This window comes from Rhopalosiphum padi, chromosome 2 (assembly GCF_020882245.1).
Source record: "Rhopalosiphum padi isolate XX-2018 chromosome 2, ASM2088224v1, whole genome shotgun sequence".
In the NCBI taxonomy this organism is placed as follows: Eukaryota; Metazoa; Arthropoda; class Insecta; order Hemiptera; family Aphididae; genus Rhopalosiphum; species Rhopalosiphum padi.
The window spans coordinates 16,349,711-16,372,725 of NC_083598.1; the positions used below are offsets into that span (position 1 = coordinate 16,349,711).

The 23,015-nt window shown below is 29.7% G+C and overlaps 4 protein-coding genes across 5 annotated transcripts; 2 read left to right on the forward strand and 2 right to left on the reverse strand.

The window, feature by feature from the left end:
* The first annotated feature begins 105 nt into the window (after nt 1-105).
* On the forward strand, nt 106-622 carry LOC132922215 (histone H3). The gene has a single exon (XM_060985619.1). It carries the CDS (start codon nt 162-164, stop codon nt 570-572), a length of 411 nt encoding a protein of 136 aa, XP_060841602.1. The 5' UTR covers nt 106-161; the 3' UTR covers nt 573-622.
* Nucleotides 623-4,395: 3,773 nt separating this feature from the next.
* Nucleotides 4,396-5,188, reverse strand: LOC132920627 (cytochrome b-c1 complex subunit 6, mitochondrial-like). Its single transcript, XM_060983138.1, has 3 exons — nt 5,030-5,188; nt 4,792-4,897; nt 4,396-4,723 (listed from the first exon to the last, which is right to left on the reverse strand). Exons 2-3 carry the CDS (start codon nt 4,894-4,896, stop codon nt 4,550-4,552), a joined length of 279 nt encoding a protein of 92 aa, XP_060839121.1. The 5' UTR covers nt 4,897; nt 5,030-5,188; the 3' UTR covers nt 4,396-4,549.
* Nucleotides 5,189-5,329: 141 nt separating this feature from the next.
* Nucleotides 5,330-10,258, forward strand: LOC132920626 (synaptic vesicle 2-related protein). 2 transcript variants are annotated; one of them, XM_060983136.1, is made up of 12 exons: nt 5,332-5,746; nt 5,905-6,089; nt 6,209-6,280; nt 6,652-6,776; nt 6,872-6,935; nt 7,191-7,316; nt 7,815-8,026; nt 8,093-8,292; nt 8,362-8,473; nt 8,544-8,628; nt 8,712-8,801; nt 8,897-10,258. In XM_060983136.1, exons 1-12 carry the CDS (start codon nt 5,623-5,625, stop codon nt 9,032-9,034), a joined length of 1,533 nt encoding a protein of 510 aa, XP_060839119.1. In that variant the 5' UTR covers nt 5,332-5,622; the 3' UTR covers nt 9,035-10,258. The 2 variants fall into 2 exon arrangements, with proteins under 2 accessions (XP_060839120.1, XP_060839119.1); XM_060983137.1 differs by lacking the exon at nt 6,209-6,280 and having other exon boundaries at nt 5,330-5,746.
* On the reverse strand, nt 8,092-21,347 carry LOC132920625 (transmembrane protein 131). The gene is made up of 26 exons (XM_060983135.1): nt 20,141-21,347; nt 19,449-19,519; nt 19,347-19,381; nt 18,579-18,674; nt 17,997-18,108; nt 17,789-17,911; nt 17,552-17,715; nt 17,294-17,471; nt 17,111-17,216; nt 16,759-17,027; nt 16,431-16,604; nt 16,104-16,343; nt 15,797-15,991; nt 15,506-15,725; nt 15,284-15,430; nt 14,842-15,091; nt 14,569-14,781; nt 14,337-14,479; nt 14,099-14,265; nt 13,631-14,043; nt 13,392-13,554; nt 13,185-13,333; nt 11,391-12,799; nt 10,856-10,963; nt 10,621-10,797; nt 8,092-10,537 (listed from the first exon to the last, which is right to left on the reverse strand). The coding sequence occupies exons 1-25, from the start codon at nt 20,271-20,273 to the stop codon at nt 10,625-10,627; spliced, it is 5,451 nt and encodes a 1,816-aa protein (XP_060839118.1). The 5' UTR covers nt 20,274-21,347; the 3' UTR covers nt 8,092-10,537; nt 10,621-10,624.
* Nucleotides 21,348-23,015: the final 1,668 nt, after the last annotated feature.

The window sequence follows — 23,015 nt, forward strand, 5'->3', positions numbered from 1 at the left end:
GAAATGCTCAATTTGATTTCTCCCACTTACCGATTATCAACAACGCCATCGACCAATGGGGACGACAGATACGAATCCGTTTTGTGTATAAATACTAGTGTGTTTCGTAACGGGGAACCATCAGTATTTTACAGTTCGTCTAACACACAACCAAATCCAAAATGGCTCGTACCAAGCAAACAGCACGTAAATCTACCGGAGGAAAGGCTCCCAGAAAGCAGTTGGCAACCAAAGCCGCCCGTAAGAGCGCACCAGCCACCGGAGGAGTGAAGAAACCCCATCGTTACCGTCCGGGAACAGTCGCTCTCCGTGAGATCCGTCGTTATCAGAAGAGTACCGAACTGTTGATCCGCAAATTGCCGTTCCAACGTCTGGTGCGTGAAATCGCCCAGGACTTCAAGACCGACTTGCGTTTCCAGAGTTCCGCCGTCATGGCGTTACAGGAAGCCAGCGAGGCCTATTTGGTCGGTCTGTTCGAAGACACCAACTTGTGCGCAATTCACGCCAAACGCGTCACCATTATGCCAAAGGACATCCAATTGGCTCGTCGTATACGTGGAGAACGTGCATAAATCTTTCTTTTTGTCGTGTATTATCCCCCTCTAAAAAGGCCCTTTTCAGGGCCACTAATTTTCACACCTAAAGTCGTGCAAAAGACCACAAATATGATAATATTTTCCTATTAATATACAATATCATAAATATATACTTTTTATGCATTCGTAAATAGGCGTATAATCCTCCATTATGCCCTCACAAATACAATAGTGTATCATCTATGAATTATGTCATGGTATAATTTTAAATATATTCTTTTAGACTAATAGATTTTTATAAATTATATTTGTAATAAAAAACACGTCGTGTTGCACCTATTAAGTAATTGACCACATCCCAATTGATACACGTCAATGTATTATAAGTACCTATTATAGTACTACCTACTTACATGGAAATATTATACTTAATATTACACTATATTATATATAGTATAATTTTATTTATTTGATGATTTTACACGATGTTCACCCGATCTAATAAGCTCTTATTCCGTTAAAAATTTAATCTAAACATATTTTTAACAGTAATTGTTATACGTAAAATTAAGAAACTTGTATATTAAAATAAAACTTATTCAATGATGACTGAACAATAATTTTGAACACATTTTTAAATTGTTGACATAATTGCCCATAATAATGATAGATAAGTACCTACATAACTTATTTCCCTGATAAATATTTAGTACATAAAATTAAAACTATATTGTATAACACAAAAAATGAATACTTTCACGTGTACACGGCACACAATAGAATAATTATATAACGGTTTAAAAACAAAAAAGTTAAACCTACCTTAACCGCTATTTTTGTAGTTATTATATGACGTATATTAAGTCTAATAACCTATAATAATATATACTCCACTGGTAATATATCAGTCAAGAAAACGATTTTTTTTTTATTAACATCAGTTTTGAGAAATTTCATATGGAGTTACTTTATCACAGGACCTACACTTTTAGACACACTACACAGTATAGTTAGTATCAACATACACGCCTCCTCGTCCTCGCTAAGAAGTAAACATAAGAACGCTATGTGAAAATAATAAGAGTCCATATTTCAGGGTCGTTCCTAGGTTTTTCGGGGTCGAAGCAAATTAAAATGTGGGGGCCTTTTGACCATCATAATACGATATGATAAAAAAAAAAAAAATTCTTTTTTCAAACCTTAACCGCAACCCATCCTATTAACATTTACGTATTGGTAATTATTTTGTGCGCTAGGTACATTTGGAATAACTTCTTAACTATATAATGCCAAATTTACTAAAAATACATTTTAATCTAAAAATAAGAACTTAGAAATACAAATATAATTATTACTTTTATTAATATTTAGTTTTTTAAATAAAAGCATGCAAACGCACATGAACTCTCCCAGGCCCTAACGCATGAAAGTCTTACAGCTTAAGGTTAAACCAATTTCAGACCTTGATAACAGGCCGAATATTAAAAATAATAATTCACCATATATTTCATTAAAATAGTTATAACTTATAATATTTATGTTAATTTGTTTTCTATTGTATACTTACCTAATATGTTAACTTAATTACAGGTTGATTTAAACAATTATACGTCAACATTTACCTTTTAGAACATATTTGATCAATTTGATAAAACAACATTAATGAAAAATATATATGACAATATCAATTTAAGTGACATATTAAGTTATTAAACTATCCAACATGGCAACATGAATGTTAAAAAACAATAGAACAAGTATTTTTTTTTCTCTTTTCCATAAAACTAAAAATGTAATAGGTACCTCAAAAAGAATATTATATAGATGATTTTGAATTGCAGTAAGAAGTGTGAAAAAGTGTGAAGTTTTCAATTCAGTTTCTTTAAAATGGAGTACTAGTCATTTTGATTTCAAATGGTTTTAACTTATGAATTAAATTAGCTTTGATCAGACCTGAGAATCATTTTGACTGCAATTACTAAATAGTAAATTATATTATTTACTCAAAAATGAAAATGAAAACATAATCACAAACGTACCAGAAAAAACCTTAAACCAATTAAAATTTCAACCCAAGGTGATAACTTTCATTACTGAACTATTTAGTAATATTCTAATGTTGTACAAGTCAAAATACGAACATCAGACAAAGTATTTGTATACTGGTTATTGTATTACATTGTATGTTATTGTACTCGCATTTTTCTTTTATCGCAGCTTTAATAGGTAATTGTTATTTGTTCATCGTTCTCAAAATCAAGTGCCAACATTATTTTGAAAAAAAAAGTATTGACTATACAGAGTAACAAGATTTTGAAATAAGTATAATCTGGTTTAAATATTCATATTTTTTTTTAATTTAACCAATTTTTTTAAATCTATTAATGATTTTGGTTTAGATTTTTCTAAGTCATTTTCATTATGAATATTTTGTTCTTTATTTAAACAATATTTTCTCCATTAATTTGATAAAATTAGATATAAAAAAAATTAAAATATTAATGATAATAATAGATAGTAAGAATAGTTAATAGTATTTTTAAAACAAAACTTTCCATTTAAATAAATAAATATAAAAATAATTTTTCATTATTTCCATGAATTAAGAACTATATGCTGCAATAATATAACATCTAAAAACACATAAACAATATTATGTATTAAATTCAGATAAAATTATCCAATATTATTTCTTATTTAGTTTTAAGAATTTAAATTTTGAGAATAAAAAGCAATTCAAAAAATAATTATTATAAATCATACATACTTGTTTAAAAAGTAATACCCATAGGTTAACATAAACTATTTGTATACATTACTTTCCAAGTGGATTAGACCTACTTTTCAACTGCAATTAAATGAATTTAATTCATCCATAAATCAAAATAAATACAAGATACTTATAATAATAATAATAATAATATAGACTAGTATCTCCCAACCGGTGATTTCATCATAAGTGGTCCCATACCAAAGATAAAAAAAAGTGTCAATACAGCAAAAACGGTACTTGTGCGTTATCGCGCCTACCACCGACTCATCGCGACTACCTTGATTTCACTTGTGCGTTATCGTGACTCCTTTGATTTCGAACGCATTTTATTTTACGCAACATATTTTTAATACATTTATAATAATACAAAACTATCCAAAGCTAAAAGTCAATGTATTTATTGTTAATATAATAATATTAATAATATATCAAATATAATAAAATAAAATATGTGATAATATAATATATTATTTTTATATTCAAGTGACAACATTTATTTGTAGCTCTGAAAAACAATATTTGGATATCATTAATTTAATAAATTTTTAGTAAAAAAAAAAAATTAAAATATGTTAAAAAAAATTTTGATTAGTAATGTCATTGTTATTAGTTATTCAAAAATTTGTAAAAAAGTGATCCTAGTTTGCGAGATAAAAAACAAAAAATTTGTAGGTCATCCTCAAAAATAAGTTACCAATTTTTAAACTACACCTATAATCTAAAAACCATTTTTAACTATTGAATTAAATTTTATAACTTTAATATGGTTATTTTTTTTTTATTTAATTAATATAAATAACAGAACGTATAAAAGGAAAACAAAATAATAGTTAAATATGTTTTTATAACTTTGTAAAAATCAATTTAAATATTTTATTTTATTGAATCAATTACTAATAATACAAATAACAGCATAACATATGTTTGATAATATTAGTATCACGTCGTATATACTATAAATATATAATTATATATATTATTATATTATAATATATCATAAACTCCTAACACAAGTGACTAATGAACGTGTTTAAATAGTTCAACCAATGTGTACATCTTCAATGCATATCAGTAAAGCAAAACTAGTTTTAAATCAACTCAAATTTTATTGGAAAATCGAAAAAAAAAAACAAGAAATAATAGCAATATCATATCTTTGTTTACAGAATGGATTATACCACACATAAAATACCTAAGGCTAAATGGCTGTCAAACTGCAACACCATATTTTACACTTTATTCACTTGAGATGATCGAACAGGTCTTTCGCGATGCATTTATCAACGACTTCCAGAAAATCCCAGAACTCTTCAACGCAGGTTTCAGCTGTTGCTTTCCTAGAGTTTACTCGAGTATTACATTCTTGCAACTTGGCAAATCGTTCTTGGGCTTCTTTTTCTTGTTCACATTTTTCCTAAAAATGCATAGTACATTAATATTTTCAATGTCATCGTAGCATAGTAATAGTATCATTGAACTTACCCTCAAAACCTTAGCTGGATCGACTAGTTCTTCTTCGGCTCTGACCACACCGAAAGGAGACTGCGCAAACTTGGACAAGGTTTCTCTTATACCAGCAAACAACATCCTGAAACAAAGTAAGTATCTGTCGTCAATGATAGTGGTTACTTGTGTTGACCTTTGCCTGCGATGTCCTCGTCGAACGGAGAGGCGTCACGTGTGGTGCAAATTGAAAATCGGTTTAAACAATGATACTCACTTTGATGGGTGATTTCTGAGAGGGCGAAAAGATAGATATAAGAAGTAAATTATTCGTTGGGAAACGAGGTCGGTAAAGGGTCTGCGGAGTCGATCTTTCGGCTTTGAAAAGAAATCTCTGCAATCAGTTTCCCAAACAGCTGCGGTCGCCCCGCTTATCGGGCCCACCGGACTCTTGGAGGAATTAACGTCGATATCGTTAAAGCTCGGCCAAGGAAAGCCGTGGAAGAAACGTAGAATAAACGAGTGATAAATACGATAAACACGCCGCGTCGATAACAAATAAATGATAACAATATGGACACGGTAATAAATAATAATAAATATTAAAATTAACATGAAAATTAAATAATAAGTAATATTTTAGATCGACGCTGATTGGCGACTGCTTACATGACATAATCTTAGTATTCCTTATCCGAACGATTAATTTCGAATTCAAACATTTCATACCATTTAAATAATATATTAATATCTATCATTGAATCTTTGTGCTAGTTTTTAATTTTTATTTACCATTAATTATCAACTTTTCTTAGCGGCGTGATGTGACACATCGTTTTTGGTTTGAATTTTCGACTCGCCAACGAAATAATGGAATCCTCCTCGTCGGGTTACCAAAACCTGAATGAATCCGACCGTAGGGTCAGCAATGTCTTCACTGCCAAGAAACAGGCGCAAGACTTCGAAATGAGCAACGTGACTGTTGTGCCCGATGGTAAGTACTGTGGTGAGGTCGTCTCATAAGTGATGTGCTTACGAGTTCATCCATCGACAAAAATTGAAAAATGTCATCTAGTTATGTTCAAAGTTGATTTACTGAAATCTGTAGGCCATAAACAGTTTTTAAATTTTTTTATGTCTACCCTTGGCTAGAAACGTACACTGTTGCTCAAGCCGTAGATGCTTTTGGATTTGGCAGATTCCAAGTAAAACTGTCGCTGTTCACTGGACTTTGTTGGATGGCTGATAGTATGGAAACAACCATATTGAGCATTTTGTCACCAACTTTACAATACGAATGGCAGATAACACTTTTTCAACAAGCACTAGCAACAACTGTGAGTTTACCCTAGTGTTCAATTTTTGCATTATTAATCTTGTAGTTATATATTATGTACCTACATTCTTTCATTTTCTTTTTTTAAACTTAAATTTTTTCCTCTTTAATTATTTTTAGGTTGTTTTTATGGGTATGATGTTAAGTTTACCATTTTGGGGATCTTTCAGTGATAAGTTTGGCCGAAAAACAGTATGCTTGTTGATTACTTACTAGTTACAGTTTTTAGTCAAAGAGATTAAATGACAATGTAGACCATAATAAACTGTGATTCTTGGATCAGTTGACTTATAATTATTTTTTTTCCAAACCCAAAAGCCTGTGTTCAACCCTTGGATCTACTCAATAATGACTAATATTTTTTAAATATTTAATAGTTCATAATGAATTTAACATTTTTACAATTGGAGGGTTAAAATTGTATGTAAATTAAATTTAACTAAATTAGAAATACTACAAATGTCACTTAGTCTCTTTTGATTTATAATCAATAATCAATGAACAACGTTTATTGTTTGTTCCATATTTTAATGAAACTTATAATACATTTTTATATTTTACAGGCTTTGACACTTTGTTCAGTATTATTATTTTACTTTGGCATTCTTAGTTCATTGTCGCCTAACTATACATGGTTATTGATCTTACGAGGATTAGTTGGATTTGCCATTGGTTGTTCTCCACAGTCGTATGTTAAAATAATTATATTTTATAACATTTACTGTTTCATTTAGTAATATTATTTTGACAAATTTTGTTTGTGATGTATTGTGTATTTGCTAGTGTTACGTTATATGCAGAATTTTTACCTTGTAAACAGCGAGCCAAATGTGTAGTATTACTTGATGTAAGTTTAAGCATTAGTAATATTGAAATAAATAATGTGTTTGTAGTCAATACAATATATTATTACACATAAACATTATAAATTGAGGCGATACGAGGCCAAATTTTTCACGGTTGTTACACATTATTTATGCTTTTAATATATATTAAATTATGTATTCTCGACACACCATAATAAAAGCTTAACTCAGATCGCCTCGTGATTATTATAAATACCTTATTAATAATGAATATTTTTGTTTCAATTTTTATATAGTGTTTTTGGGCGCTCGGAGCATGCTTCGAAGTTCTTTTAGCCCTAATAGTGATGCCCACGTTAGGCTGGAAATGGCTTTTAGTACTGTCCACAGCACCATTGCTTGGTTTCGCATGTGTGTGTCCGGTAATAAAACACCCAATAAACGCTTGTTGCATGTTTTATACTACAAATTATACTTTTTATATCACAAAAATCTAATATACTTATTCAATTTAAAATAGTTAGATCTTTGTGTATAAATCATTAATTCAAATTAAAGTTTAACAAATATGAATAATTAATACAATATTCAGTAATATGCAGTTTAATTATTATATAATATACCAACATATTATTTTTAAATAGTTGCAATTTAATTTTTATATTTTTAATAATATTATTTCACATGTACCAAACATTTCAAAACATAACAAAAAAACACCATTCAAATAATATGTCTTAACTACAAGGAAAATCCCATATTTCATTGATGGTAATTTTTATTATTCATATTTGCAAAGTTGAACAATTGACGAATATTGCTCATTAATTAAAATGTATAACATGTTATATTTTATGTATAAAACTATAATTGTAATAGTCAATACTTATCAAACACATATTTGTACTTACAATTTATAGTGGTTACCAGAATCAGCCAAGTATCTAGTGACTAATGGTCAAACAGATAAGGCGATTGACACATTAAAAAAAGTTGCACACGATAATGGAAAACCAATGCTCTTGGGTAGATTGGTCGTTGATGATGTGGTTCTAGAAGAAAAACGTGGTCGTTTCACTGATCTTCTATTGCCGCAACTCAGAGTCTCATCTGTTTTACTCTGGTTTATTTGGTGATTCATTCAAACCACATACAAATTTATATATGTTATTTTAATACTCAAATATATTAATTATAGGTTGGTGTGTGCATTTTGTTACTATGGCATTGTGTTGATGTCTACAGGACTGTTTGAGAGCAGTAATAATAATAGGACATGTTCATCAAATGTAGATAGTGGAATTTTTAAGACTGTGCAATCTTGTACTGCTGAATCTCATTATTTGACAACTCGAGACTACATAGATCTCCTGTGGACAACACTTGCAGAATTTCCTGGTAATAACAGTAGTCTAGTTCACATATTAACTTTCATTTAACATAAGAAAAAAATACACATTGTTACAGGAATATTCGCCACCATTTATGTGATTGATAGATTTGGTCGAAAGATTACATTGGTTTTTCAATTTACATTATTTGCTATTACTTTATTTTTATTATTTCAATATGCAAAAAAGTAATAACTTAATTAAAAACTTTTAACATAAAATAATTATTTGTTTTACTTCAATTCACTTTTTTTTTAGTCGTGTATTGTTGACATTCACATTGTTTTTGGCAAGAGGTATAATTGCAGGAGTGTTCCAGGCCATTTATGTATATACTCCAGAGGTGATTTTCAGCAATTACTATATGATAATATTTTTAAGTTATTTAGTTTTTAATTATTTATTTTTACATAATTTTTGTTATAGGTTTATCCAACGCCATTAAGATCCATAGGGGTTGGAACTTGTAGTGCTATGGCCCGTCTAGGTGCTATGGTTACACCATACGTTGCTCAGGTATGTCTGACAACCAGAATATAATATATTTACCTAGATGTTCAAGTATGTCATTGAATATAATATAATTATTAATTTTTTTATTAATATTTTAGGTATTGCTCAAATCATCATTTAATATTTCCATAATCATTTACATTACAGCAGCTTTACTGGCCGCTTTAGCGAGTTTATTATTACCAATAGAAACTAAAGGAAGAGACATGAAAGAAGAATATGTGGAAAAAGATTAATTTTAAAACTATATTTATATAAATTGTACTAATTATTTTATCAGAAGTGTAGTTTACCATTCACCAAGGGGTTTCAATTATTATTATTACCTAAGTTTTATTTATTTTTATTATAAAATAGTATGGGCCCAATACAAATTTAGATACTTATCATAAGTTAAAGAACAATGAACATAGCAGCATAAATTATTAAAAACATTAATATATTGATTATCATTTCAAAAATAGACTAGTTTAGTCCCTCAATAGAAAGCGATGGGTCCTCTTTTGCTATTCTCATTATTCGTAAAATATGATTGTTCTACAAATAATTTACGGGCCAAAAAGGGATATGAAAGAGAAATACACTAGAATTAAAAGCGGATTCTAAAAAAAGTTTGTTTAATAAGACAGATCAATGAGTTTTAATAAAAATGATAGATTTGTTTAATCTTGTAACAATTAGAATTAATTATCAAAAAGAACTTAAATATAATTTATTAACTATAAATATTTAAAATTTTTGATTTATTACTCTATTCATGTTTGGAAGGTTACAATAGTTGTACAGATGATTGATTTAGTGAGGGACAGATGAGTATTGTCTAACTGCTGCTTAACTAAAAGAAGTTGGCACCTAGGTTCTTTAGCGAATAGAATATAATTTAACCAAATACTCATGTTTATGATGTACCACAATATTGCTCAATTATATTTACAGTTACTCTTTGATTAAGTTATGTGGATTATCTAACGGACTTCAAGCTTGTACCAACAATGTTAAGGAGTTACTAAATAATAACATAATTTATATTATCAGTCTGTTTACAGACAAGATCACTATGATTAAATTTGGCAACTAACTATGAATTCTCAGTCCTTAAAAGAAATTCTGATTGAGCCATAATTTTTAATTTGAATTACATAAATTCAAAACCAAAAGAAACGGTATGGTAACTACACTTGATCCATATTTTATTTTTTTACATTTTAAAGACTGTTAAGATTTTTTTAGTTTGTCAGAAAATAATGTGTCAAATTAATATTGACTTAATAAAAAGTTAAGCTTATTTTATTTTCACTTACTTTTATATTAATAAAAGTGAGTATTATATTGACTCATCTATATTTAATATTTATTGTTGATTATAATTTTATTTTTTTTACTGCATAAAAATTTATACGGTTTTCTGTACATTAAATAATGGATAAAAAAGAATAAACTATTATTTTATATTTTCAAAATGTCTTGTGTCTTTATTTTACTGAATTAAGACAGATATTAAAAGAAGGGAGAAAATCAACAACAAAGTAGAAACAAAACATCGAGAAATCTAAAAAATCGTGCTCATTAGTTAGATTCGAAAGATCAAAAATGTCCACAAAAACATATGTCTATCAAAAACAAGTCCATTATTGCCTATAAACAAAAGAAACTTACAATTGTCCAAAAGAAAGTCTACATTTTAAGGGCTTCAAAAAGGACTTGCATAACTACACGGCAGTGGCCTTTAGTATACGTATCTAAAACAAAAATAAGTATAAACTAGACAATATTTTACTTATAATATATCATTGTCACAATGATCATATTATTTAATACTCACGAGTTTATTTCTGTAGACTAGAATTATTTGTAGATTGCCCATAGACTGGCCCCCAAATGTATGATGTCCATAAATTGTATCCAGGGTCATTGCTTGAAAATGGTATTATTTCAGTAGAACTGTCATAGCTTGATGTACTTGTAGCTGCCATAGTATCAATTATTGAAAGATTTGATTCTAAAAAAAATAAACATATTCTAACATATATCATTGAAATTGATGCTTTTAAACAAACCTGACTCTTTTTTTAGAGTTTCAAGTAAAACTAAATCAGAATCAGGCTTAGTTACTTTTTCATCATTTTTGCGATCTCTTCCTGAACCCACGGGTCCTAAAATACAAACTAATAATACAAAAGAAATTAATTTCATAAAAAAAAAAAAATTAACACATATTGACACCGAAAGCAATTTAATAACTGTATTAAGCCCTTAACTAAAATACAGTAGAACCTCGATTATCCGTACTCTTCCGAAAATTTAAAAATAATTATGGACTGTACATATAAATGTAGTTATAATCGAACATTTTATACTACATAATGCACATCATATTTTAAGCCCTGATAACTTGTTGAATACATACAATATTATGGATGTATAACATTATTGTATATATTTTTAATTATAATTAAATAAAAATTTTCAAAATTTCTTTATTATAAAAAGTCTCAATTAACCGTGGTTTTCATTTATCCGTGTGACTTCCTCCCCTCCATTACACCGGATAATCAAGGTTCTACTGTATAAAACTATTAAATAAAATATTACCATGTTTATTAGTTATCGTTGGTGAAAGATCAACACGTTTTTCATCAGAGCCTCTTTTTAATACAGTAATTTTCTTCTTGATGTCTAACTGTTGATCTGTCTGGGGCTTATAAAGTGATACAAATTCTTTATTTTCTTTTTCTGCGATAGCTGGGATAACAATTTCGTTGGCATTATGTTTCAACACATCTGGAGAGTTACATCTTTCCGCTGTTTGAATTTTTGATTTGATTAATTCTGGAGAGGTGAATTTTTCCACGGTTTGCACTTTTGGTTTTATTGCTTCTGGAGAATTGAACCTTTCCACAGTTTGTACCTTTATCTTTGTCGCTTCTGGTGAAATGCACCTCTCTACAGATTGAACTTTTGGTTTTATCACTTCAGATGAATTAGAATGTTCAACAATTTGACCCTTTGATTTTATTACTTCTGATGAATTGCAAGTTTCTACAGTTTTAACTTTTGGTTTTGTTACTTCTGGTGAACTTAACTTTTCTGAAGATTGTACCTTTGGTTTTATTACTTCTGGCAAATTAAATCTTTCCATATTTTGAACATTTGATTTTACTACTTCTGACCCATTGAATCTTTCTATAGTTTGAACTTTTGATTTTGTAACTTCAGATGAAATAAATCTTTCAACCGTTTGAACTTTTGGTTTTACCATATCTGACATATTTAATTTTTCAGCATTTTGAACCTTTGGTTTTACAACTATAGGTGGTGCTATAGATGGTGAAACTGGAGATGCTACTGGTGGTGTAGAATGAGGTAACGAAGCTTTTCTCTCGGTCTTATTTTTCTTCTTCATACACTTATATTCTGCCAATAGCCCATCATCGTCAATAATTGATTTCTTTGATATTGCTGACCGTATTGTTGCTGGTTCTTTTTCAATTTTATTTTGTATAGCTTGTATTGGTTTTGATTTAGAAACATTACACTTTTCGATTACACGTTCAGGCTGTACGATTGTAACGATTGGCTGTTTTGGAAGAACAATTTGGTATGGTGCAACAGAAGCAATAGGCTTCTTAACCACTTCGAGTGATGGAGAATTCAACACTGTTATTGGAGATTCCAGGCTATTAATCGGCTTTATTACTGGAAGACTGATAGTAGAAACTTTTTTATTGCTTTTCACAGTTTTTATGATTTTAGGATCTGGTTTGGGTTCTACTAGGACTTTTGGTTCAGGACTTGGACTAATTTTCTCTGTCACTGGAAGTTCTTCATAATACTTGGCTGCATTAAGTGCTTTCTTGTGCTTTCTCCAACTGTCAACTGGTTTTAAACCATACTGTTTTTTTAATAATTTTTCAGCACGTCTACGGTTTTCCATTTCAAACTTTCCCTCTTCGGATTTAGAATTTTTGTTCAATTGAGAATCTATTACAAGCCCAGGAGATCTATAACAAAAATAACAAAAAGTTAGCGTTAAGTAATGATTTTAATTAGTTTATCACTAATAAGTTAGTTTAATTTTTTATGGTTTTCTAATATCTACAAAAATATTATAAATAAAACTATACAAATTATATAATTATATCATGGTATTATAACTGTTTATTATATTAGTTAAATTTTTTATGTCAATCTCTAAAAGTTTAAAGGAATATATTTTTTCCCATTAAATATCTAGTTTTATAAAGATAGTTGTAAATAATATTTTGAGTTAATTATTTTCAATGTAATGTATAAGTTAATAAAATGTAAATAATTAATTCATAGATCAGAAAAAAAATATGAATTATTGTTTTAGAAAACACAAAAATAAATTATATCAAACCATACCTATTTCTTGCGATTTGCCATGAAGACACATTGTACTTTTGACTAGAATCAGTTTCTGGTATCACTGTTTGACTTAAATAACGTCTCTTTGTTTTTTCTTTAGGGTGATTATCAAGTAAATGAGATCTACTTCGATCTTTTTCTAATTTCTAAAAAGTTTAGTTTATCATCATTAAAGTCAAAATAAAAAGGAAAAAAACAATTTACTTGTTCTGGTTCTGGTTCTGTATTTCGCAACATAAAACTCCAAATGGGTGTAGAGTCTGAAGGCTTGACATAACTGTTCTCACTTTGTGATATACCCAAAGATGTAGGATCAGGTATTACCTCATTACGTTTTTCATCATTGCCTTCTTTGTGCTTGGAATTCCTGTTGATTTTTTAATGAAATATTATCACTAGTCACACCACCTGTAGTACTAATGAGGTGTTTGCGTATCACATACTTGAATTCACTTTTTTTAGCATTTCCTGATTGTGCTAGAACAGACTGAAACGATCGTTTTCCATGAGCTCCAACACATGGAGGACCAAGGTTTTTTGATAAAAAATCCTTATCAATGGTATGTACAGCAGCAATTGATACAATCCAAGCAACTACCATGAGAATTCCAGCAGCCAGGAGCATAATTTGACCTATTGAGGATTCCCATTCTGGTCGAATCCAGCTATCACCTCGACGGAACTCTTGCCACGTATATTTTTCTTGGCATAATTCCCACTCTGGAGGTACAATACCCCACAACTGGTAGATGAAAATACGATTAGTAGTTTCTGATCCAATTGTTTCTTCAGTATTTATTTCCAACTGGCGAATAACCGATCTTAGAGTGAAATCAGCAGTGAATTCTACAGAAACCTAAAACAAATTGTTCTATTACTTTTGAAAAACATTAAAATGCAAGCAAACATACTTCTCTGGATTGATTAGGTAAAAGAGAAAATTTTCTACAGTCTAAAATTCTAAAGCCATAGCCACTGCAAAGTACACTGTTTATAGTCATAGATGTAATCCTAACTGTATGTTTGCCAGGATTCTTTATTAAAAATATTCTGGTCTCTGATGGCAATAAAGTTTTATCTAAAACAAAAATATTTTATATTTTAATACTTACTTTTGAGGAGACAAATTAAAAGTTTTGAATCACTCACTTTTACTACACATGAGATCAATCATAGGACTAGATTCCAAATCAAAAATTAATGGAGGTAGTTTTCTCTTAGAACCAAATGATAATACAGGATAGGCTCCCATTCCTTTTAGTAATATACTTTCTAGAATAGATACATCGTTTCTGAAAAACAAAATATTCAAAATTCAAAATAATACTTATAAATTATTTGAAATAAAAAATATTAATTCTGATGTATGTTATAATCTTACCTGATGAAGAGTATAGATGTACTGACACCAGGTTTTTTTGGCTGAAACCTTACTAACACTTCAAGTTCCTTTTGTGGCGGCAGAACGAATATCATAGTTTTCTTATGTGGAACATAAACAGAGTTCTTGACATTTAACACTTTCCTTCGATAAGGACTAGAATTATTCAACACTAATTCCCAATCATCTCTTGATATTAACAAAGAATTAACCCTAAATACAACACAGAAATATTATTTAATTGTTGATGGTTATTTTGGTGTATGTTCATACTCGTGTTCAAATAAATCTATGAATTCTGTGATATTACACCAGTATGGATGGGGATACATAGCCAAATGCAATGTTATATTTTGTGTATGAAATGTATTTTTCACCAAAATTTTTTGATAGTACGGTTTTCCTTTCACCTCCATGGTGGGCAATTCGAATGTAGTTTGCTGTCGATTTTCACCAGGTTCTTGTATGAACTTTGGCCATTTTAAATGAAGATGCACACTAAACTGACAAGTTTCAGCACCACCTGAACGAATTTATCATAGTTTATTTAATTATAAGACAATTTAAAAATATAAAATTAAGATATTTTTAAAACCAAAACAAAAAGGATAATATAAATTTAGGAGTATTTGAATACCCCAGAAAGAAAATAAACCAATAGCTTTCTTCAATCATCTTAATTTAAAAAATAATAATTTATCTTTAAAATACAAACCAGTCTCTAAAGTAAACTGATGCCTTAGAGTGCGATTGTCTTCTTCAGCATAATATTTTCCCATTCGGCGATAAAACCATGAAAAATCCATATAACTTGTTTCCGAAGAATTTGTTAAATGAAAGCTTGACAACCACATTGCTCTTTCTACATGTGTAAATATAGATATATAAATTTTATTGAATTAAACATTTTTATTTTATATTAAAATATATCACATACCCGCTTTACTGAATAAACCTATCCAACCCGAAGAATTTTTATGGTGGGCAGGAATCCATTCTATATGTCCAACTAAAGATACCATTTGAGGTTGAATAAGAGATGGTCTTGTGGGAACAAATCGAACATTTTCACTAACAAATTCACTTGTCACTGAGGTTAGTGCTAATGTTCTGTCCAGCCAAGACATAACATTTACTTCAGCAGTACATACAGCACCCTTAAATGTATAAATATTATATTACCTAAGTAATATTTATTATATGTATAATTTAATAACTTCACACTTACTGGATGACAGTTTTCAAATGCTAAAGGTTCAGCTATTACTTGTAAATTCTTATCAAACACAGATACTTTCAATGGTATACTATAATGCTGATGTTGAGTTTGAATCCATATTTTAACGGTTAAATTTTGATCAGGATTTGGTGTAGATACCAACAATTGAAATATAGCATAATGTTTAACTGGTAAAGCCACAGGCTACAAAAATACATATTTTAACATATTAATACTTTGAATTTTTAATCTTTGTTTAATAAAACATTATCAAAGCAAATAAAAATATAATTTAAATTAACAAAGAAACACTTACAGCTGGTATTTGATCATCACGTATCATTGGTCGAGACCAACTGTCTGCACTATTACGACGCATTGAAGAGTTAAATTTTCCTATTTCAACCAAATTTAATGATACATGTGGAGTGTAAGTTGTACCCCAATCTTTAACCATTATGGCAACTGGATTTTCATTAGCAACCACAATATAAGTATGACGAGGTGAACTAATTCTTATTGGTGGTAATGTGATGATGTTAGTAGCTGGTAAAACCTAATTTATAAAGTAATAATATTTTTAATTGCATAAACACATTTAATAAGTAACATCATATTATTACTTTGAACATAAGGTATATACCTGTGAGAGTTGTCCGTCATACACCATTAATGGAATTGTAAAATCTGAAGCATTGGTTTTAAATTCCAAGTATGATATAATATCCATTTTAGAATTGTTTGGGTTTACATATCCAACGCGAAATAATGTTTTATTCTGGCCAGGTTTTAAAACTACAGGGTTAAAATCTCTTATCTAAAAAATGAAACAAAAGCCATAAAAGATATAAGTGGCCAATAATATTTAATTACAATTATACGAATAATTGTATATATTATATAAATATTAGAAAAATAATTAATAAATTAATAGAAATTAATATAAAAATAAAAATTATAAGAATATTTACCTTAAAATACTGTGTGGCATTTTTTGGTATTCCTATTTGAGAAATAGCAACCGGGGTGGATGAAAAATTATTCAGCAATGAAAAAGTTTTGATGATACTTGTTGAACGAATTGCTTTCGACATCACAAAATGCAATGATTGTTCTTCATACACCAAATCACCTTCCAATGTTCTTCCATGATACGGTATATTCAACTCGTTGCCTTTGTTACTCTTTACTGTTAACTGTCCATAATGTGTTTCGCCATATGAATAACCAACATAATCCCCTAAAAAATTATAAATTTAATACATCAGTGGATTATGAAGAGGATAGTCAATCAAGGTGTCAAAAATAATTCACAGCCCTTACAGTGATAACTAATATGAGCAACTTGGCCTGCTGTACATGACTGTGGAGGTACTTCTACTTCATGAGGAAAATCCACAGTCACAAAGTGAGAATCAGATGTAACATTCTTTAAAGAAATATTTTTTTAGATATAATGAATGATAAACATCTTAAAAAAATAATTTTTTATTCTCTATAACATACCTGAACAATAATACTAGACTTTGCTGAATTACACAAGTTTAGTGCTTTTGATGTAACTAAACCATTTCTACTGGCAACTCCGAAATCGATAATATGTTCTGAACTATAAAGACCTGGTTTCGATACCATCACAATATTTATAGGTACATTTATGTATTCATGATTACTCAAAAACAACCTGTTTGCAATAAAAAAAAAAAAAACAACCTTTATATAAATAAATTTATTTTTAACAATTAAAACAATATTTGTACAAACCCAATTTTTGTGGAGTGATTTTTCTTAGACCGTTCTGCAAATGTAAATCTAATTAAAGGTTTTGTTTGGTATGGCATAATATCCCAAACATTTCTTTGATCTTCCATTTGGCCAGATGGTAGACTTAAATGAAACCCGGGTCCACCACCGAATACTTTTACAACCTAAAATTATAATTTCTATAAATACTGAAAAGCAATTAAATTTGATTTTTTTGATGTTAGATGTTAGACAAACTTGTAAAATTTCCGAGTATGGATTAAATATTGAGATCGCTGCTGAAAATGTTGCTCTCAGAGGTAATACGAGATTATTTAAATAAGGAACTTTGTAAAAGTCTAAACGATTTCTATGTTTTTCCTAAAAATATTAAATAATTTAGTTAGTAAGCAAATTAGGTAAGAATTATACGCTAAAAACAACTCTATAGATTAAAATTTTTTACCGGTGCAGTGTTAAGGAAATCCTCAAAAATTGTTACATCTAAACGCTGACCCACAATTGAACTTTTATTATTCTGTGGATTTTTAGGAGCAAAGTAATACATTTCATCTGGGCTATAACAAAATCAAATCAAACCATTTTCAACTAAATATACAAGAAGCAAATAACTAATATTTTCTTTAATTATTATTTTAAAATTAATTTTGATTTATGATTTTAAATTACATTAAATTAGTTTTTTGGAATTAAATAATTGATTTTGAACAATAAATATTTAAAAAATTTAATCAGTAAGAATAATCAACAGACATCAATAACAAAGTTGAAAATACGTATTCTGGGTTGCATGAACAATCACTAAGCATTTAATGAATCAATCGTGAGCTTATCGTTCCTTAAACATAATTAAGTGGTTTATAATTGGTCCATTACATTTTATTAAACCATTAAGATCAATTTTTCGTACAACCCAGCATTAGCCAATGGGTTAATTAACACTATTAATTAAATCTACAGTTCTACTTGATTTAGTTGTATGTAATAAAATAATATTTATCTATAATTTTAGTAAATAATAACTTACCCAATAGCTGTATCAGGTTGAAGTTCATCAATTCCAGGTGGATGAGGACCTGTATTGATGTTTATGAGTATCATATCAGGATCTTTAGCTGAATTTCTAAAAATAATAAAATAATTTTTAGTAAATATTAAGGTATATTACTACACTAAAAAAAAATACATTCTAATTATAAATTCAGTTAAACAATAATATACTCGAGAAAATAATTTTTATAATTTATTAATTAATATAAAAAATATTATTTTTTTACTTTTATAGGAAATTAAAAAACCTATATTTGTTGAAATAATTCCATAATAATCAAAATAAACCTCTTTTCCAATGCTACCTTAAATTTTAGTTAAACTTATAGTTAAAATATAATTATAATTGCATAACTAGAAATTGATTGATATAATCTATGTACATACATATTTTAACTAAATAATCAATTTCCATAATTCAGTTATTGAAAACAAGTAAAAAATAAAGGTATAATTTAATTATTTTGATTTTTAAATTATATATTTATAGATTGATACACATTACTATGCAAAACAAACATTTATACTCTCTTGATTGAATCACATTTAATAAAATGGTTTCAAACCTCCAAACATTATGTAAATTTCCCAAAAATATAGGTCAACCTAATAGCGGAATAAAAAATTTAAAAATATTTTTCTCATTGTCAATTCATTACACAAATATGTATCTATTATTTTTTTCTAAACAAACATAACAATTTTTATGAAGAATAAGAAACTTCTTAAATATTTATTTACTTACTGAGGAGGATTTGATCGATCATGGGATACTTGTTCCTAAAAAGATTTTAATAAATATTTTAATAAATATTCTAATTTTAAATTAATTACAAAATAGACTTACTTTATTTGAATGCTGAGAAAGGTCTTCAACAACATAAGATCCATATGGAGCATTTTGAGGTTGGATATAAACTATAATAAATTAAAATTAAGTAAATATTAAGTCTACATTTTTTACAGATGTAAGATTTAAAACTTAATTTTGATTTTTACATTGTAGATTACCTAATCAATTTAAAGAAATTGTATGAGTTAAAATTGTGTTGTCATTTTCAATTTATATTTCATAAACAATACAAGATATTTTAGAATAGATTTTCTATTTTATAAAATCTGCTTTATTGTAGGAATAAGTTAAAACTTTTTGTATACAGGTAATCAAATTTATTTATTTATTAAAGAAAAATTGAATTATGATAACGGAATTGAAATGTCGCCTATCAACACTATTGACTGACTGACTATTAGGTCAAAGAGTGAAATGTCAAACAAATGATCAATAAGCCAAAATGGGAAATTAAATAAAATTCTATGTTCTGAATAGGTAAACATTGAAATTAGAACGGTCAACAGTTGCAAACACAACATTTCCAAGTGGGTTCTTGTGCTGTTTTTTTTAATAAGCAGGTAGTTAGTAAGGAAATTTATGCACTAGGTATAAAACCTAGGTATATGTTGTCAGATAGGTGAAAAGTAGCAGAAGAGAAGACTCAAGGTTTATAGATTAATCTATAAACCTTGGAGAAGACTTACCAGAATCGTGGTGATACGAAACCGAAGGCGTCTGACCTAAGGACAGTGGCAGTTGAACCGCGATACTTATACATACTGCTAAAACGGTGAGGACGATGCGAACACAGGGCGTTAATAATAATACGGAGATCATGGTTTACGATGTGTAAAAATGAGAATTTTAAATAATAATAATAGTAATAATAAAAATAATAGGTACAAACAGTAATTATAGCAGTAATAGTAAAAAAAATTAACAATGTAATAATAATAATAATAATAATAGTAGTAATATATTATAATAACGGTGGTGGCGATATTGTAACAACAATAATGATTACGATTTTAACAGAGGCGGATAGCGCGAGAGAAGAGAAAAATTATTATAAAACGACAAAACGCGACGGCGGCTGTGGCGACAACGACGGCGGCAACGGCGGCGGCGCACACACACCACTTGTCTCCACTATTGTGTAAATTACGGCGCGTTACATGTATATCACATTATGTACCTGCGGCGGCGGAGTCTTTCTAGTTTCTGCGCGCGCGATGTGACAGACACACGCACACGCACACTCGGAGGGTGATACAAATACGTGATGCTTGTGGCTGGGGGGGTTGGGGTGCGTGCGATGATGATACGACGGTGATGCGCGGACGGGAGAGGTCGCGTAGGTACCTCGTCTCTATTCGTATTGTTATAATTTTTCCCGGCGATTGTGGCGATGTGAACGAATAGGTGGAGGTGGTCGTCGAGTATAGGAGGTGGCAACAACAAGAGGGTCGGTTTCGGTAATATAATTCTCTCGACTTTCTTCCGCTACCTACGGCGATATAAAGAAAATATCGCTCGAATTTTCTCCGGTCGGTCCGCGAGAAAAAACCGCCGACCACGGCAGAATGACGTTATATTTGGAAATTTTATCGTAGCGTATTTTTTTTTTGTTTATTTGTATTTATTTTTGTACAGTCCCGTCTGTATGGCGGTAGGGTAGGTAGGGAAGGAATATCAGTTTTTACTCTCGTGCGTCTCTTCCCCGTCGTTTTCGATTTTCGTCCCCAGAACGACGCGACGACGACGATGACGACCGCGACGCGGCGACGAAGACGACGACGACCAGCCAACAGCAGCAACACACGGCGCGCCGCCAGCAGGACCACAGCTGGGATGTTTGCAGAAAATATTGATCTGATCGGACGAGCGCGTGTGTGCGCGACTCGTGTGAGTACTGAGTGCGCGCGCGCGCTTCGCGTCGACGTCCTAGTCCCCCCCCCCCCCCGACCACCAACAAACACCGACCGACTATAGAGTGACGACCGTCATATGACGCGCGAGCGGTCCACCACCGCCGTCGGCTTGACGAGCAATGAAATTGGCGGGCGCTGCCCGTAGCACGTCAAGCGTCCGCGTCGTCATGGCTTGTTGGCGGTAAACGGTCGGCCCTCCGGTATACACCAGTACCGGTACGTCTCTCTGCCTGAACACTTAGCTCGTGTCACCGCACTCATCAGCTGCTGACAGCTTGCCGGCGCTCGCCGCTCAGTGTCCACGCGCTTTTCGCCACGGTATGTACGTCGGCGCTTCAAAGCATCTCTCGCACCCACCGTTAACCGCAGATCGTTTGCCATGTTCGTAATCCGAAAACAACAGTTATAGACAAAGTTTAAATTAATATATATTTGTAATATTATCATTAAAATAATGACCGCTGTAGGTAGTAGCATGACAAATTATATCTAATTTGTCATGGGTAGTAGTATCAAGTATGCTTTGAATTAAAATACTTTACCTTCCTCTTTCCTTTCGAAAATTTGTTTGTACGTTATTGATGTACTTTTTATGTTAAGCTTGTCAGCACTTCAGCAGGGTAAAGTATAAGGTATGCCTACTAAACCCTATTATAGTACTATGAACTACAATATCGTGTAAAGTACCTGTAATATCCTAGGCGCTAAAAGTATAATTGGAATACAAAATCATATTGCAGAAAGCAGAATATTATATGCCCTATCAACGGTCTACGTCTATCTATTAAAATAGTGAAAGTAGATAATTTTCTTATATATCTATAGACTATGATAGAAGAAAAATAAGCAATACAAATAAAATGATTTAATCCGAAAAAGTCAATTGAAAACTTGAAAAACACCATGACTAAATAAATATTTTACCGTTATTGGCATAAGAAAAAAAAGAAGCTGTAAATAAGCCAAGAAACTGTATCGAAAACCAAAACATAAATTTTAAAAAAAAATCAAATAATTGTCTTTCTTTTTATTATAAAGCAAATCCTCGGTTAGTCTGCTATATATATTATGATCATTATACTTTATAGTTTATACACTTTTAGTATTATTGCTCATTTTAGCATATTAAACTATAATTAAAATATGTAAATAACCTATAAACTCGTCATTTAACGTATTATTAGATTTATTTATATAATAATAAAATTACCTATGTTGTAACTATTAGGTATATAATATTGAATTAAAATAATTAAATTAAATTATTTTCAATATTTGTTTTTCCAAAAACATTAGTTTTTCGAAAATAATGAGTGTCATACATTAAATGGATCAATATAAATCATTATGAATATTAAAGTTCCCTAACCTAGTAATTCTATAAGCGTAAACTATACTAAAAGGATAAATAAATAAATTACTATAGAAAATTAATTTTTGATTTTTATGACGATATACAATTTAATCTATAAGTATAATACAGGTTATGTTTCGTAAATACACTTATATAAAATATCCCTGTATGATTCATTATTTCAAATGGGATATTTTTTTAATCAATTTGGTAATTTCTAATTTTTGAAACTAGATTTCATTGCAATTTAGAGATCAAGATTAATGAATGATTTTACCAAATAACAGCAGCGTA